This window comes from Ursus maritimus, unplaced genomic scaffold (assembly GCF_017311325.1).
Source record: "Ursus maritimus isolate PB19 unplaced genomic scaffold, ASM1731132v1 scaffold_6, whole genome shotgun sequence".
NCBI classification, from domain to species: Eukaryota; Metazoa; Chordata; class Mammalia; order Carnivora; family Ursidae; genus Ursus; species Ursus maritimus.
In genome coordinates, this window is record NW_024426774.1 from 72,984,128 (window position 1) to 72,999,796 (window position 15,669).

The following is a 15,669-nucleotide window of genomic DNA, read 5'->3' on the forward strand; positions in this document are numbered from 1 at the left end:
TGTGTTTAATTTCTGGTTCTGAGCACCTAAAATTGTGAGTAACAAGCAGGTGTCCTTCCTGCATGTCATATGAGCATTTGGGGATTTCAGGACATACAGCATTATTAATGCAAGCAGCAGCATCTTGGTTGTTTTCCAAATAAGCAGTAGCTTAATTCTTATTCCTGAGTTGCAGTAGAATCCCTAAAAAATTTTAATTCGGGCCCTGAAGATTTTAGCTTGCTTTATCCTAGTTGTTGGCTTGAGCAGGCTCACCTTGTTTCCTTTGCAATTTAAATCTGCTTCAGTCCTTAGTGACCAGAGGAGTCACTTACGGGAGCCCAGTGGAGTTTCTACTTTACGTCTCCTCCAGTGCAGATAGCTGTTCATAGCCTGCCAAGTGAAAGCCACAGGGGAAGAGGAGTGTAACACTTGGGTGGGAGAGTATTCTTATTAATAAACAGAGGAGACACTCACTGAGTCCTCTACTGCAGATATCTTCGAATTCTTCAGAATGCATCTTCATGGAGGTTCCCTCAACCAGAATATTGTTCATGTTTTGTTCTTGACAACCGAGTCCTTCAGCTTTTTAACTTAACAAAAAAATTGTGTTTAATTGTGGTAAACTACATATATAACATAAAATTTACCATTTTAACCATTTTTAAGTGTTCACATCAATGGCATTAAGTACATTCACATTTGCTGTGCTCGGCTCTTTAACTTTTGAATTGAAGTTAATCTGCCCTTCGGGTAAAGCTTGTTTGAAGAATTATTAAACTGAGATTTGTCAGCTATGAAATACATCCTTTACACAGTATAGATCCATCTGTTAATCTTATCTTTAAGGTCGAAGTTCTAGAAAAATTAGTGGAGCTGACACAGAAGCTGTTTGAATGTGATAGAGACCAGCTGTACTACAATCTGCTGAAATTATATAGTAAGTAATCTGACTATTCCTCATGTTTTCATCTTGAGGCATTTATTCTCTTGAAGGCAGGTGCAAGAAAGGACTATCAGGAAGGTCTAGTGATTGTCAAATGTGTGGTCTTCAACAGAGGCTTAAGTAGAGGCCAGATTGTATTTTATCACAGAATGTTATATTGTATCACTAGACACCATGCAATTTTCATAAATTCTGACAATCTTACTCCAGTAATGAGAAGGTGAGAAAAATCTTTATCAGGGCCACAGAATTTAATAGGAGCTTTTGAGGAGAGACTAATTTTTTTCTTTTTATTTAAGTCCTCCAGTAGACTTACCAGTCACTTCTGTAAATCACATAATCACTAACATGTTCATGTGTATAAGATCTTTTTCCAGGGGCGCCTGGGTGGCTCAGTCCGTTAAGCGTCTGCCTTCGGCTGAGGTCATGACCCCGGGGTCCTGGGATCGAGCCCCGCATCGCATCGGGCTCCTTGCTCAGTGGGGAGCCTGCTTCTCCCGCTGCCTGCCGCTCCTCCTTGTGATCTCTCTCTCTGTCACTCTGACAAATAAATAAATAAAATGCTAAAAAAAAAAAGAACAAGGGGGCTAACTACTAAATAATCCCTCAGAACTGTTAAGCTGTTCAACCAACGATTTTGGACATGACTAGTGATTTTACAAGAATACACACAGTTGTGGGGTTTAATTTATGGCTATATGACCAGTGAGTAACAACCGTTGGCACTGCGTGCACAGTCTCTATGCTTTTGAACTAAGAGATGAAAATTTCTAGTTCAGGGTTTTAATTGTAAAGTCAGTAAGTTTTTACATTTACTTATCAGATGGGGTAATTTCCAAATTATGGTCTGATTATGGTCTCTAAATAATCTTCCCTCTAAAATAAGGAATCCACGTCTGGGATTGAGATTATGCTACACAAGCCTGGATTGTCCTTGTTCTGTCTGAAAACAATCAAAAACTAGAGAGGTGTGTCAAACGACATAGGAGCCAATGTAAAGGAGTCCCCACTGGTCAAAGATGGAACTTCTGAGCACCTAAAAGAGTTATGATTGCAATAAACTGGAACACAGATATATTTTTTAAAAATTCATGAATTCACAAATTAAAAAGAAAAAGATCAGTGGTCAACTTCAGAGGTTCCAAGGGCACCAGCACTTAAACTTGGTATTAGAGAGAAAAGGCATTGATCTCTCCCTGTGAGTGTATTTCATATTAAGTATAAAAGGAAGCCACAAAACATAGAGTATGAAACATGTAGTGTATGAAACAATCAAAATAATAGGTATATATGAAAAAGGATAATAGATAGAAATATAGAAAAAACTGGAAGGATGGCCAGTTGACAAGTTACTTCTGAGGGGTGGGCAAAATGACATGTCCATTTTTGATTCTGTACAGTATTGTATTGCTTAAATCTTTAGTAATTTGGAACATACTCATGTTTTATTTTATAATGATGCAGGGAAGCCACGTAGTGTAAAAGGAAACATCGGTGGCCGTAAGTACTTGAAGAAAATAGCACAAAAATACCTTCTGAGGTAGAACAAATGCCAAAGTTGTAAATACTGGATTTTTAAAAATAGACTTGAAAAAAATTTTAAGGCAAAACTAAAATGTAAATCAGTTTTATTTTCCAATAATATATACACGTAATAAACTATCCGTATATATGAAAAAAGAAACTGAAGTGTTTAGAATACAAGAAAATATTCAGTAAGAAGGTAAAAATATTGTCATCTTAGAAAAATAGTATTTTCTTTATGCAGGCGAAGGGTTGCTTCATTCATGTAGTATTTGTTACACGTCTAGGAACTAAGATTGCAAGATTATCACAATGAAAGGTCAAAGTGTATTAGAAAAGATAGAAATAAAGTTTGAATTGTGACAGATTCTTTTAACAGATCATCTGTGAACATCCTACTGTACAGAGTAAATAGAAAATGAAATACTTTTAGTACAAGTAGTATTTAAAGGTATGAAAAGTTTCACTTTCTATTTCTTATCTAGACAATATGAATGTTGGCTATCATAAACCATTGAGCAGTGTGTATCTTTGTTTTGTGCCTGTTTCTGTGGTATGTTGTAATTCACAACAACATTAAGTGTGCGTGTGTATGTGTGGGGGGAGTACCATTTTAAAACAAAGCAAAATTGCTCTTCAACTAATACCCAAAAATAATTAGGCCAGCCTCTTTCAAGGACTAAAATTACATCGTGAGAAAGAATGAGCTTCAGTCGGTTGAACATCTGCCTTCGGCTCAGGTCATGGTCCCACAGTCCTGGGATCAAGCCCTGTATCAGGCTCCCTGCTTAGCGGTGAGTCTGCTGCTCCGTCTCCCCGCTGCTCATGCTTTCTCGCTCTCAAATAAATAAATAAAATCTTTAAAAAAAAGAAAAAGAAAGAAAGAAAAAGAGCTCATAGAAAGTTCCAGTAGGCGAAACAATTTTCTCAGAAATTCATAATCCAGGGGCGCCTGGGTAGCGCAGTCGTTAAGCGTCTGCCTGCAGCTCAGGGCATGATCCCGGTGTTCTGGGATCGAGCCCCACATCAGGCTCCTCCGCTGGGAGCCTGCTTCTTCCTGTCCCACTCTCCCTGCTTTTGTTCCCTCTCTCGCTGGCTGTTTCTGTCTGTCAAATAAATTAAAAAAAAAAAAATTCACAATCCAAAATAGGGATTTTTCAAGTATAGTAGGACCATAGTTCATATATCATTCCATATCATGTGTTCCTTTCAAGTAAGTTGAGTTCGTAGTGCATTATAAATTATTTAACATGTTTAAGTAAGTGGTCCAAGGGCAAAATGAAAAGAGGGGGCCAACAAAGGGGAGCATGTTTGCTCTTCAGAAAGGGGAGGATCAGGGTTATCACAATCGCATTAACTATTTATAGCACTACAAAGATATGAAGTATACAAACCGGGTTAAAACGTATACTTCATTGTAATGCTTCCTCTGACTTCCAGCCTTAGAGGCCACCCTCACGTTACAGGGTTCTTCAGACTATTGGCTCAAATACAGAGCAAAACACTGGAGGAAGGTGTCCAACAGAGCAGAGGGAGGGGATTAAGGAGAAAAAAAATGGTAACAAACCTCAGAGACTACTTATTCCTAAAGGAAATTTTAAGATGAACTTAGAAGTTTTCTTTTCTTTTTTAAAAAAGCATCAGCAGGGTCGCCTGGGTGGCTCAGTCGTTAAACGTCTGCCTTTGGCTCAGGGCGTGATCCCGGAGTCCTGGGATCGAGCCCCACATCAGGCTTCTCCACTGGGAGCCTGCTTCTTCCTCTCCCACTCCTCTCTTGCTGGCTGTCTCTCTCTCGCTGTCAAATAAATAAAATCTTTAAAAAAAAAAAAAAGCATCAGCAAAAGGTCATCTGCATAGGAAAAAGAGGTTTGTGAGGCTGGCCACCTCCGCCTCCCCTGGACTACCGTGGTACCTTGTGCATCCTTCCAGTTATTCTTTCACTTCGTGTTGTTAGTCTTGGTTACAGGCCTAACTGCACAGAGCACTACCTTTTTATCTGCAGTGTCCTCCTCGATACCTAGCATAGTTTGGGATTACGGTCCTCTGTGGGAGCTACTTTAACTGCTGAGACTGATCTGGATACATGCAGAGTTTGGTTTTCTTTTTTTTGAAGTTGGTATAAAATTAGAATTTAAGCATGAAATAGTTCCTCAAAAGGAAGAAAGGGGTGGGGAAGGGAAAGAATTAGCACTTGAATAAATACAGGTTATAACCCACCAATTAAGGACTAAACGCCTAAAACATAAGTTTTCTAATTGTATATATTCAATAACAATCTCAGTTTTGTGTGCCAGAATTTGACCATTCAAGCCAAAGAATTGAATTTTAAGAATTTTAAGTTTTAAGAATTACATAGTGAAGTGTACACTTCGATGCAGCCAACAACTGAAATGTAAATTTTACAGCAAGTCTTATTTATTTCAACATAGGAGGTAAAGCTTCTAATGATTATAAATACAAATTCAAAAAGACAAAAGAGTTAACTTATTCACTGCTGTCTATGTTTGGTGAAGGAAGATTTCCTATGAGACAGACAAAATAATCTAGATCAAATGTCTGGGAGGGAGGGAGGAAATTAGATAGGTCACTGACTCTTCTAAGAGTTGTTCATCTCCACCCAAATACCTTAAAAGAGACTGTGAAGTTCCCAGATGTATAAACTGGAATTGACATACTAGAACATTGTCTGGTAATAAAGATCAAAAGTTTCAGAACACAAACACAAATCTAGCGTAAGGGAACAACTGAGGGTGTGAACAAAGATTAAGGTACGAAGATGGCTAATGCAGCACTCTTATAATGTGTAAAATGGAATTCCAGTCACATGTCTAGCGTGAGGAGATTGGCTGGGTAAATTCTAGTATAGCTATTCAATGTAGTCATTTGTAGGTAAGAAAATGTTTATAATATAGATTCGGTCAAAACTGTATTAGAATATAATCACATTTTAAAAAACTGTTTAGTGATGAGTCTGCATTTTTCTGGAGAAAGATTTTTTTTTTTTTTTAAAGATTTTATTTATTTATTTGACAGAGACAGTGAGAGAGGGAACAAGAGCAGGGGCAGCTGCAGAGGGAGAGGGAGAAGCAGACTCCCTGCTGAGCAGGGAGCCCCATGTAGGGCCCAATCCCGAGATCCCAAGATCATGACCTGAGCTGAAGGCAGAGCTTAACGACTGAGCCACCCAGGCGCCCCTGGAAAAGGATCTTATACACATGAACATGTTAGTGATTATGTGATTTATAGAAGTGACTGGTGAGGTCAATGACTTGACCTTTTCTCTTTTCAAAATCTATTAGAATGTTTAAAAATAAAGTCGTGATGATTAAGTTTTTGCTACTTGTGAAGATTAGGTTACCACATAAAAGGAACTCAGTTTTTCAATAGGAAGGAGTCTGCCTGTTTCCTTCCAATAAACTTCCCTTGCCCTCAATACTTATTTAGTCTGATGGCATTATTTGTTGTGATAAAGAAATCTATCACACACAATGTCATAGACATTCTTCAAGTCAGCAGAAGAGACAGAATTCTCCCTATTCTACTAAGTGAAAAGGATTTGTTGATTTGACACTTTGGAAGGAAATCATACATTTGCGCACTTTCAATCACTTCAGACCTCCAGCTGTGTATTATACTATATACATGTACGCATCATCTTTCCAAAGGCTCACGGGCATAGTTGCATTGTTACCTATTTCGGATTTTGATTTCAGCAGTGGGCAATAGGCAATGTCTCGGTTACTTTAAAAAGACAGACTTTTTATTAACATGATTTTCAAAGTGTGTAGTAAAGTGGGGTGGGGGTTGTTGTTTTTTAATAGGTAAGGAATTTCCATTGTCGAAAACTCAAAAGGCATACAGAAAGAAGTCTTTTCACCTTTGGTCCACAATCATCCTGTTCCTTTCCCTGGAAGCAGTATTTGGAACAATGCTTACTTAGCATCCAATAGGAAAAAATTCTAAACATTTTTATGAATTCGATTTAGTATGTTCATTAATTTCTGCTTATTCAAATTTTACAGAAATAAATGGTGACTGGCAAAGAGCTGATGCTGTGTGGAATAAAATGCAAGAAGAAAATATTATTCCGCGTGCAAAGACATTAAGTTTATTAGCAGAAATCCTTAGAAACAGTAATCAGGAGGTTCCATTTGACGTACCTGAGGTAATTTGTTTTTAGCTCTAAGCATAACAGGTTTTGTTGTCGGTATAACTGTAGGGCATGATTAGCCCGGTTTTATACTAAAAAGATCACTCTACATACCAGGTTTTGTTTAACTGAATACTTTTGTCTTTAAGTTGTGGTATGAGGATGAAAAGCGCTCCGTGAATTCTTCACCACCCTCACGTGCAGTAAGTAATATACAGAAAGATCTGTTGAACGCCTGCCAACAAAGGAAAAGCAAAGGTAAATCTATATGCTGGGCTCTTCTAATAGCAACATGGGATCTAAGCCCTTCTAACAAATTAGTAGTGCTCTAGGACAGAGACGGAACTTACGTGTATTAGTGATTTTCTTTTGTTCTTTAACAAAGGCATTTTGGGGTAGTTGGGAAAACTTAAAAATCAACTGAGTAGTAGATAATGTTAAGGAATTATCTCATTATTTTTTAAAGTTTGTCTATTTTTTTTAGTAATCTTTGCAGTCAACATGGGGCTTGAACTTAGGACCCCGAGACCAGGAGTCTCATGCTCTTCTGACTCAGCCAGCCAGGTGCCCCTCTCTCATTTTTATTAGATACGATAGTGGTGTTAAGATTTATAGGACAGTGTCCTAAGTTTTGAGATCTTAATGAAGTACTGAGAGACGAAAAAAAATCAGGGTATCTTTAATATATTTTAAAATACCTAAGTCAAAAGGAACAAAGATAAAGCAAATCTGACAAAATGGTAGTAATTGTTAGATATAGGTGATGGGCATATGGAAGGGTCCATTATACTATTCTTCATATTTTTCTGTACGTTTGAAATCTTTTATAAAAAAAAAAAAACTAAAATAGGCATACATTTTATCAAAAATTATGCTTTGAAAATAGCATGATCATGAATGTTTTTTGGCAAATACATTTATTATATATTTCGTTTTTATTTGAAAACAGAAAATGATTAGGGCATTAAGCATGTATGTTGAAGTGATCAAGCACTGTTTCAAGGTTGTTGACAGGACATGAGGTCTATGTCTTATTCTTCCTTTTCTCTCACGGTAAACTTTCCTAAGTGGCATGCCTACCACTGTTATGACTGCTTTAAAATTTTTATGACCATCTTGAACCCTCTGGTATCAGCTTGCCTATTACATTATAGACATTTCCATTTAGACTTCATTGTACTTCATTCAAAATCGTATATTACTTTTGTATCCTTTACTTTTGTTAATTTTTCTCCATAGCTAGCATTATCTTTAACTCCTTCAATTTTGCGTGGGTTTTCAGGTAGGCTTTATGATGCCTTAACCATTGTGCAGCAGACTTTTTTTTCATTTTAGTATTGCCAGTTTTGAGCTCTCTGTTCAGTAGGAAAGAATCAGTTTAGAAATTTACAGAACCTCTTAATTTCTTTGTTAAAATTTTATGACACTAATAAAGTGTACGAGGAAAGAATAAGCTAAGCTCTTACTCTTTCTCAGTCGTGAATAGTAACTTTGCCCTTTGGGTCGTTTTCCTTTGTGGCATATTCAGTGTGTACATCCTTGAGTCTTTCACCATGTACGTGTTAAACCTAAGTATAAAATGAATTATGACCATCAGTACTATTTCAGTAGTGGAATTTTGATTAGACCGAAGTGAGTATAAAATTAGTGTATGTTAACTGTTTGAAGACTCTAGAACTCCTTCATATGTCACCTTTTTAAAAATTGTTGTTTTAAGTAAAAACACCAGTTAACTCAATAAAAACAATGTAGTGTTTATTATTATAAATGTACCCCTGTTCTAGTTTTAATATACAATTTATATGTATTTTACTGGTTTTAATCCTGTTAGTTCTTCAGAATTTTTACTTTTGTGTATATCTCAGGTTGAATGCTTAGCAAAATATGAATACTTTGAAAATTGATTGCTCACGTTAGTACTTTATCAAATTTCTGATAGTTTCGTATACTTACTGACTTTCACACCAGAAACCTGTGATGAATGAGTGTGGGGCATTACAATGATAGCCTCTTCCTTTCCTTTCCTTTCCTTTCCTTTCCTTTCCTTTCTTTTCTTTTCTTTTCTTTTCTCTCTCCAACAAATTGAGAATAGTAAACAGAGCCATACCAATTTCATACAAAGACTATAATTTTAGGGGCGCTTGGGTGGCTCAGTCAGTTAAGCATCCGACACTTGATCTCGGCTCAGGTCGTGATCTCATGGGTTGTGAGATCTGAGATCAAGCCCTGTATTAGGCTCTGCACTCAGTGGGGAGTCTGCTTCCTCTCCCTCTGCCCCTCCCCCTGCTTGTGTATACGCGCGCGTGTGTATGTATGTGCGCGCTCTCTCTCTAATAAATCTTTAAAATAAACTACAGTTTTAGAAAACAACTAGTAAGATTTCCTAGATTATTTTGTTAATGTTAAATATTCTAATTGTACTTGTATATTTTCATTGAGCAAACTGCTTGTTGGGGAGTAGACAATAATTGCACTGCATTTAACTTCTTAGCTCCCTTAAAAGGGAGCATCGTGGACTGAAAGATTTTATCTGTTCTCCTTGGTTAAGATGCAGATATTAATGTCATACCTTTTCTCTCTAGTTTTCTCTGAGTTTAGAGTGAAAGAATTAAGTTTTTGACATTGTCACTTCAGTTTAATTGAAGGGCTCTTGCAAACTGCCCTAACTCTGAAATGCAAATACAATGTCTGCTTGTTCAGAAACCTCTAAAGTAGCTCAGAATGTTCTTCTGAGCATTAATATCATGCTCAGTCCTAGCTGCATGTACCGTATTTCCTTACATTGAGCTTTATACCCACCGAAGGTCGTACGTGATAGTTCACTGGGGCCCCATCTCTATTGTGGTTTGTTTATACACAGCCGAGAGTGGATTATAGTTTCACTCGGATGTTTATAGCCAAGCAATTTTTATTTCAGAAAAGTAAGTGACTGAAAAGTGTAGTTACTTCTCTTTTGGTAACATCTTTTCATTCACTGACAGTTATTGTGAACAAGTGAAATAAAACTGTTAATCAGTCACACAAATGTTGCTTAGTTTACTTGTTAGATACCTGTATATTTGAAAATTGTATGTTTTTGTATAAGTCCTGTCGTAGCCAAATAATTTGATCTCCTAATTTTAGAATTATAGGCTATATTCACTTTAATGCTATTGTGTTGAAATGTTAACCATTGTAACCACCCACTTATAGATTAAAGATTGCTTTAAAATGCATCTTTTGCTCCCCTCAATCTAAATTATACCCCTGGTTTATTTGGACTTTACCACACATTTTGCAATTGATTTTGAAACTGGTATCATCTTTTGACAAACAAATTCAGAAGAGCTATTTCTCATTTTTATTGGCATGAAAATAATTTATTGACTTTAGAGAGCTAGTATGAAGAGTAATTTTAAAAGGAAGTCCTTTCAGGTACCAGCCATGTGGCTTAAGTAGAGTGTCCAAAACTGACTTTGTTTTTATAAAGATGAGAAGGGTGATTGCATCTGCTGTTTTGGTCAGTGTATGTGTCTCCGGAGAGTGGTATGGTAGGTGGACATGAAAACAAACATATATGTGGCTTTGGGGCTTTGCTTTAGGGGGTTTTCCCTCCTTTTTGACATTTCAGAATAACGTCATCTCATTTTTTGTTTTTTTCCTTCATAGATGCATATGCTATTTTCCTGAAGGCACAAAAGGAAAACATTGTGTTGAACAGTGAGACTTACAGCAGTCTTATACAATTACTGTTGGAAAAGGATTGTTTCTTAGAAGCAGTGCAAGTGAAAGAACTGTAAGTATTCGTCCGTTTAAACCTGTCACTTAAAAAAAGTATCAGCTATCATTAGGATTTTCCTAATGATTTGTTGTAGTAGCAGCTGCTTAATTATCCTCAACTACACACAAAAATCCTATGAAATGCGTTTCGAATTTTTTTTTTTTAGATTTTTTTATTTATTTGAGAGAGAGGAAGAGAGAGAGAGAGAGAGAGAGCATGAGTAGGGGGAGGGGCAGAAGGGGAGGGAGAAGGAGACTCAGCTGAGGAGGGAGCCCAACATGGGGCTTGATCCCAGAACCCTGAGATCGTGACCTGAGCTGAGGGCAGATAATTAACCGCCTGAGGCCACCTACGCACCCCTGGTTTTCTAATTTTATGGGTATTTTTTAACCTATAAAAAAATAACCTTTACTGGCCCTGCACAGTGCAGTATATTTTCTTTCCCTAATATAAGCTCACCACTCATTTATGAAGTCCATATACAGAAAAGTGATTTTTTCCCTTTATCATATTCTGTTTCTTGTTCAGCAGCAAGATTCATGAGCCTTTTGTGGTGGAAGGAGCCTGACACAATGAAAACACCCGAGGGCTTTTAACTTAGGCAGGAGTTCGAATCTAACTTGAAGTCTCTACTGGGGAAATTACCTCCTATCTGTGAACCTCGTTTCTTCTTCTGTGTGATGAGTGGATGATAATAAGACCTACATCAAAGATCCCTTCTAGGTATTGAAGGACATAGAGAGTGAAGTAGAGAAAATACAGGCGCTCAACACATTTTAAATGCCTTTTCTCTTTCACTTTCTGTTGTGTTTTTTGTTTTGATTTTGGATTAAAAAAAAAAATCTTTGGGTGGTGGTGGTAGGGGTCTTGTCTCTGTCTAGCTCCTTAGAGTAAAATTAATCAGAATAAGAATAAAGTTTTCTTACCTGGTATGTCAGTTAATGGACTCTGTTGTCTTATCCCCAAGGAGTTATCAGGAAAAGTTGAGTTATTAATCAGAAAGGGCCTAGAACGGAATAGATCACAGAGACCTGCTCTGTAATGTAGACGTGTCCTGGTGATGAGTTAGCAGCCTTATTTTCAGTGGCGAAGGTCAGCCTTTTCCTAGTGTGTTGCAAATTCTGAAAAAATCTCTCTTGGCTCAACTTTGGCCTTCAAAATTTTTAAGTCACAGTACTTTTGAAACACTAGAGTCCTGGCTCGACAGTGGATGCTTGCCATTCTTGAAGTTTGCTGGAAAATCTGCTGCTAATGCTAGTGTTATGTTAAAGTTATGTTAAAGTTAAAGGGCCATATTTACTGTTTGTGTTTCATTACATTTTGAAAAATGTATATGACTGTACTTGTCTGTGGAAATACATATTATACACACATACAGTGTATATATAGGTACAATGTATATAGATCTATGTACAATATGTATGTATACACACATACGCACACCATATATATATGTCTCTCTATATATGTCCATTTGTATGTCTATATCAAGGACAGTCACACGAAGACTTTTTAAAAGTTCAAGTCTTTAATGTATTCTCTATCTCATTTGTGTGTTTACTCAGTTGCTAATTAAATTACATTTCTCTAGAATACTCAAGAGATGCTTAATTCGTGACTTGGAAAATTTGACATTGAACAGCGTACCGTCATCTGTAATCATTGGCGTTATCAAGGGGGTGGGCGTTTTTCCTAAAATTACTTTTCTCAGAAAATTATTACCTGAACTCTCTATCCTAACACTGCCTGTAGTAATCAAAGGCATTCTTAAGCAACAGTGATTTGGGAGGAGCGGGGGCAGAGAAAAGAGAGGAGCGTTTTGTGTTGAGGACTGGGTCTGATTAAGTGAGGGGATAGAAGCAAAGAAGAAAAGTTTATTTTAAAATACAGATTATCTTTTCTTTCTTTTTTTTTTTTTTTTTCATTTTAATTGGGCTTGTCCTAGAACAGTGAGCCTCACATTCTTGTAGCATGAAAAGATTCCCCACAGCCTACCCCAAAGGTTCTGATTCATTTACTCTGGTGTGGGGCCCAGGAATCTGCATTTAATAAACGCCCAAGTGATTCAATAATCACATGTTGTAAACATTTAATCAGATACCGTTAATAGTGAATTGTACTGATGTAGCACATGTTAAGTACTTTAAAACAGACTCACAAAATAGAAATTTTTCAGAGGATAATAAGATTTAAAAATAGAGGCTTAAGGGGCGCCTGGGTGGCACAGCGGTTAAGCATCTGCCTTCGGCTCAGGGCGTGATCCCAGCGTTCTGGGTTTGAGCCCCACATCAGGCTCTTCTGCGCTGAGCCTGCTTCTTCCTCTCCCACTCCCCCTGCTTGTGTTCCCTCTCTCGCTGGCTGTCTCTATCTCTGTTAAATAAATAAAATCTTTAAAAAAAAAAAAAAAGAGGCTTAAACGTATTCTTGCCCCACCCTGGAGCATTCATGCAGTGTACGTACCTTTCATTGAAGACGGCTCACTGGTGGATGGTTTTTCCAACTGCAGTCGTCACCAGTACGTGGGTCACGGAATCTCTCTTTGGGGGGACAGAACCAACATTTTGTTTAAATAGACTAGAAAATATCGAAGCACTTCGTGTGGTAAAGATCAATTTGTGAGTTTTATTTATACGTGCACGTAGGTAGTGTGAAACGTTTCGTCTGTGTGTGACCGGATCCTGATCACACACGTGTGAAAGCTGCTGATCGAGATGTTTGCAAGCGCAGCCCTTCTAGTTCCCCTTCTATGTGCCATGTGTAAAACGTAGGTTGATCTTTCTTTCCCTCCTCCTCTAGATCTTCATGAAGCCTTTCTGTACTCTTGAGGGCACTTCTGTCTTAGTTTTGTTATCCTTCCAGGAGTGTTTTGCATCTGCCTTTCACATACAGCTGGGTGGACCTAAGAGGATCCTAGATGCAAAGCTTTACCGTGCCTGTAGACACCTAGCCTGGGGATTAGATGCACATGCTTTCCCGTAACCGAAAAAAATGTTACATCTTAACTATGAAAAATTGTATCTTGGGGGGTGCCTGGGTGACTCAGTGGGTTGACCATCTGACTCTTGTTTTCACCTCAGGTCATGATCTCAGAGTCGTGAGATGAAGCCCCGCTTTGGGCTCTGCGCTCAGCACGGGGTCTGCTTGAGGTCCTCTCTCTTCCCTCTCCCTCTGCCTCTCCCCCCACTCGTGCTCGTGTGTGTGCGCTCTCTTTCTCTCTGTCTCGCAGATGAATAAACCTAAAAAAAATGTATCTTGGGTCAGATCTACATTGGGTTATTTTGAAAGTAACTCTTGGCTGGAAATTCAGAAGTGGTAGTTGAAGTTCGAGTTATTCTAACGGGGTCATCTCTTCTTCCAGTTGGATATCAGTGCTCTGAGCAAAAAAGAATTGTTGCTGTTTTTTAATGGCCATTGTTATTGTGATCTGGTGTGACCAGATGAGCCGCCATAGCAAGCAGCAGTACCCCCACGTGTTTCGGCACCGTCACTGTCAGTCCACATAGAGCTGTCAGTTGTTCGTTTGTTTTACTCTGTTGTTTTTACCTACGCGATGCCACTTGTTCAGTCTTAAGCACAGTAGTTTTCTCTGCGAACTAAAGAATGCAATCTTTGTTTTTGCTCTACCTTTGCTGTCTCTGAGGTGTTGATAAAAATGAAGTACCCTCGGGGCGCCTGGGTGGCACAGCGGTTAAGCGTCTGCCTTAGGCTCAGGGCGTGATTCCGGCATTATGGGATCGAGCCCCACATCAGGCTCCTCCGCTATGAGCCTGCTTCTTCCTCTCCCACTTGTGTCCCCTCTCTCGCTGGCTGTCTCTATCTCTGTCGAATAAATAAATAAAATCTTAAAAAAAAATGAAGTACCCTCATTATGGGGGGTTTTATCAACAAGGTTATTTAAACCTTTCCCACAAGTTACGGAACCTTAAAAGTAACAGTAATCACAGCCTTTCAAAAATTAGCCAACTCTCTTTCATTTTTAGAGTTACGTTTCCTCATGTTTCAAAATCAAAATTTAGATATAGTAAATTCTTTCAAGGGAGGGGCACTGCTGATTCGAAGAAGAGCAGTAAGGGAGATGATTATTTGAAATCTCTGATAACACTAAACTGGATTTTTTGGAAATTGCGATTTCCATTCCTCCATGACAGTTGCCACATGTGGCTAGTGACTACCCTATTGGACAACATGGATAAGGAATGTTCCCATCATCACAGGAAATTTGATTTGACAGCTCTGGACTAGATTTTTTTCTTACAAAAGGAAAGATCCAAAGTATGGGTCAGAAGCATAAACTTCTGTTATTGTTCAACACCGAGATCTCTGCCAGTAACTTTTTGTAGTTTTCCTCCTTTTGCCTGTTAGGAATATATTCTGGTTTTGATTGGTCAGTTTGTACATATGTAAGATATAGATGTTCAGTATATAATAGAGCTAGGGAGAGTTTCTGTCTTCCTATTAATCCCCACTTTCGTATTTGTATTGAATAGGCGGCTCCTGGAGATAGGAAGAGATTATTGAAAGAAAATGTTCTGTGTTTTGAGGTTTTTGAAAGGTTGATAGTTCACACTCGACGTCAGTTACAAGGAAGTTTTGTTAATGCATGGTTTCAATGAATTTTAGGTAATATTTTCATGGAAATATGGTATAATACATGTAATAATGTTGGCTTAAGAAGTGAGCTTAATTTTTAATAGTGTGTCTTCTGTTTATTTAATCATGCTAAAGATTGAGAAGGTAAATCCTTTATTTTATGCATTTATAGTCTCATGCACGAGTTGTTGACTTAAGAGCTTTGACAGATGGGACAAAGGAAAAAAGTCAAACTGAGCAATGGGTGCTTTGGTGGGATTAAGAGGATTGGTGGGGCGGGGGGGATAAGAAGATCCTGTGCCCGGGGACTACAGGGGTGAATCTCCGAGGCTGGAAGTGACTGAGAGGATGGGCACGTCACAGTGTCTTTGGAGGATTTTCTTGGGATTGACGAGAATAATTTAGCGGTGACCCTGCTTTTCTCACAATCTGCTCGGCTTAGATGTTCATGTCAGCAGGCCGAGGTTGTTGGCAGCAAGATCGCTGAGCTTGATCAGGCAAATGGCGGCAATTGCTTTTGCTCCTTGTGACCTGTGGCGATTTCCTAATCGGGAGATGAACCCTGGGGGCATTAAGGATGCCGAAATTTCATCACAGGAGATGTGCAAACAGTGCAGCAAACAGAAATCGTCTCAGGCTAGGGTTGTGTTTTAATCACGTAGGTTTTAGCCATAAGTAAAGCGATTTTTGCCCTTGAGTTTTAGAAAGTTGGGGGGTTTT

General features: G+C 38.3%; 1 protein-coding gene and 1 long non-coding RNA gene across 2 annotated transcripts in view; one reads left to right on the plus strand and one right to left on the minus strand.

The window, feature by feature from the left end:
- Nucleotides 1-15,669, plus strand: part of LRPPRC (leucine rich pentatricopeptide repeat containing) — a 106,713-nt gene that overhangs the window by 73,309 nt on the left and 17,735 nt on the right. The window contains exons 27-30 of the mRNA XM_008699814.2: nucleotides 829-919; nucleotides 6,472-6,614; nucleotides 6,749-6,857; nucleotides 10,248-10,374. Coding sequence (XP_008698036.2) covers nucleotides 829-919; nucleotides 6,472-6,614; nucleotides 6,749-6,857; nucleotides 10,248-10,374 — 470 coding nt within the window. The remainder of the gene's footprint in view (nucleotides 1-828; nucleotides 920-6,471; nucleotides 6,615-6,748; nucleotides 6,858-10,247; nucleotides 10,375-15,669) is intronic.
- LOC103671215 lies at nucleotides 5-12,606 on the minus strand. The gene is made up of 4 exons (XR_570775.2): nucleotides 11,286-12,606; nucleotides 6,714-6,834; nucleotides 457-572; nucleotides 5-372 (listed from the first exon to the last, which is right to left on the minus strand). It is a non-coding gene; the product is annotated as an uncharacterized LOC103671215 (long non-coding RNA).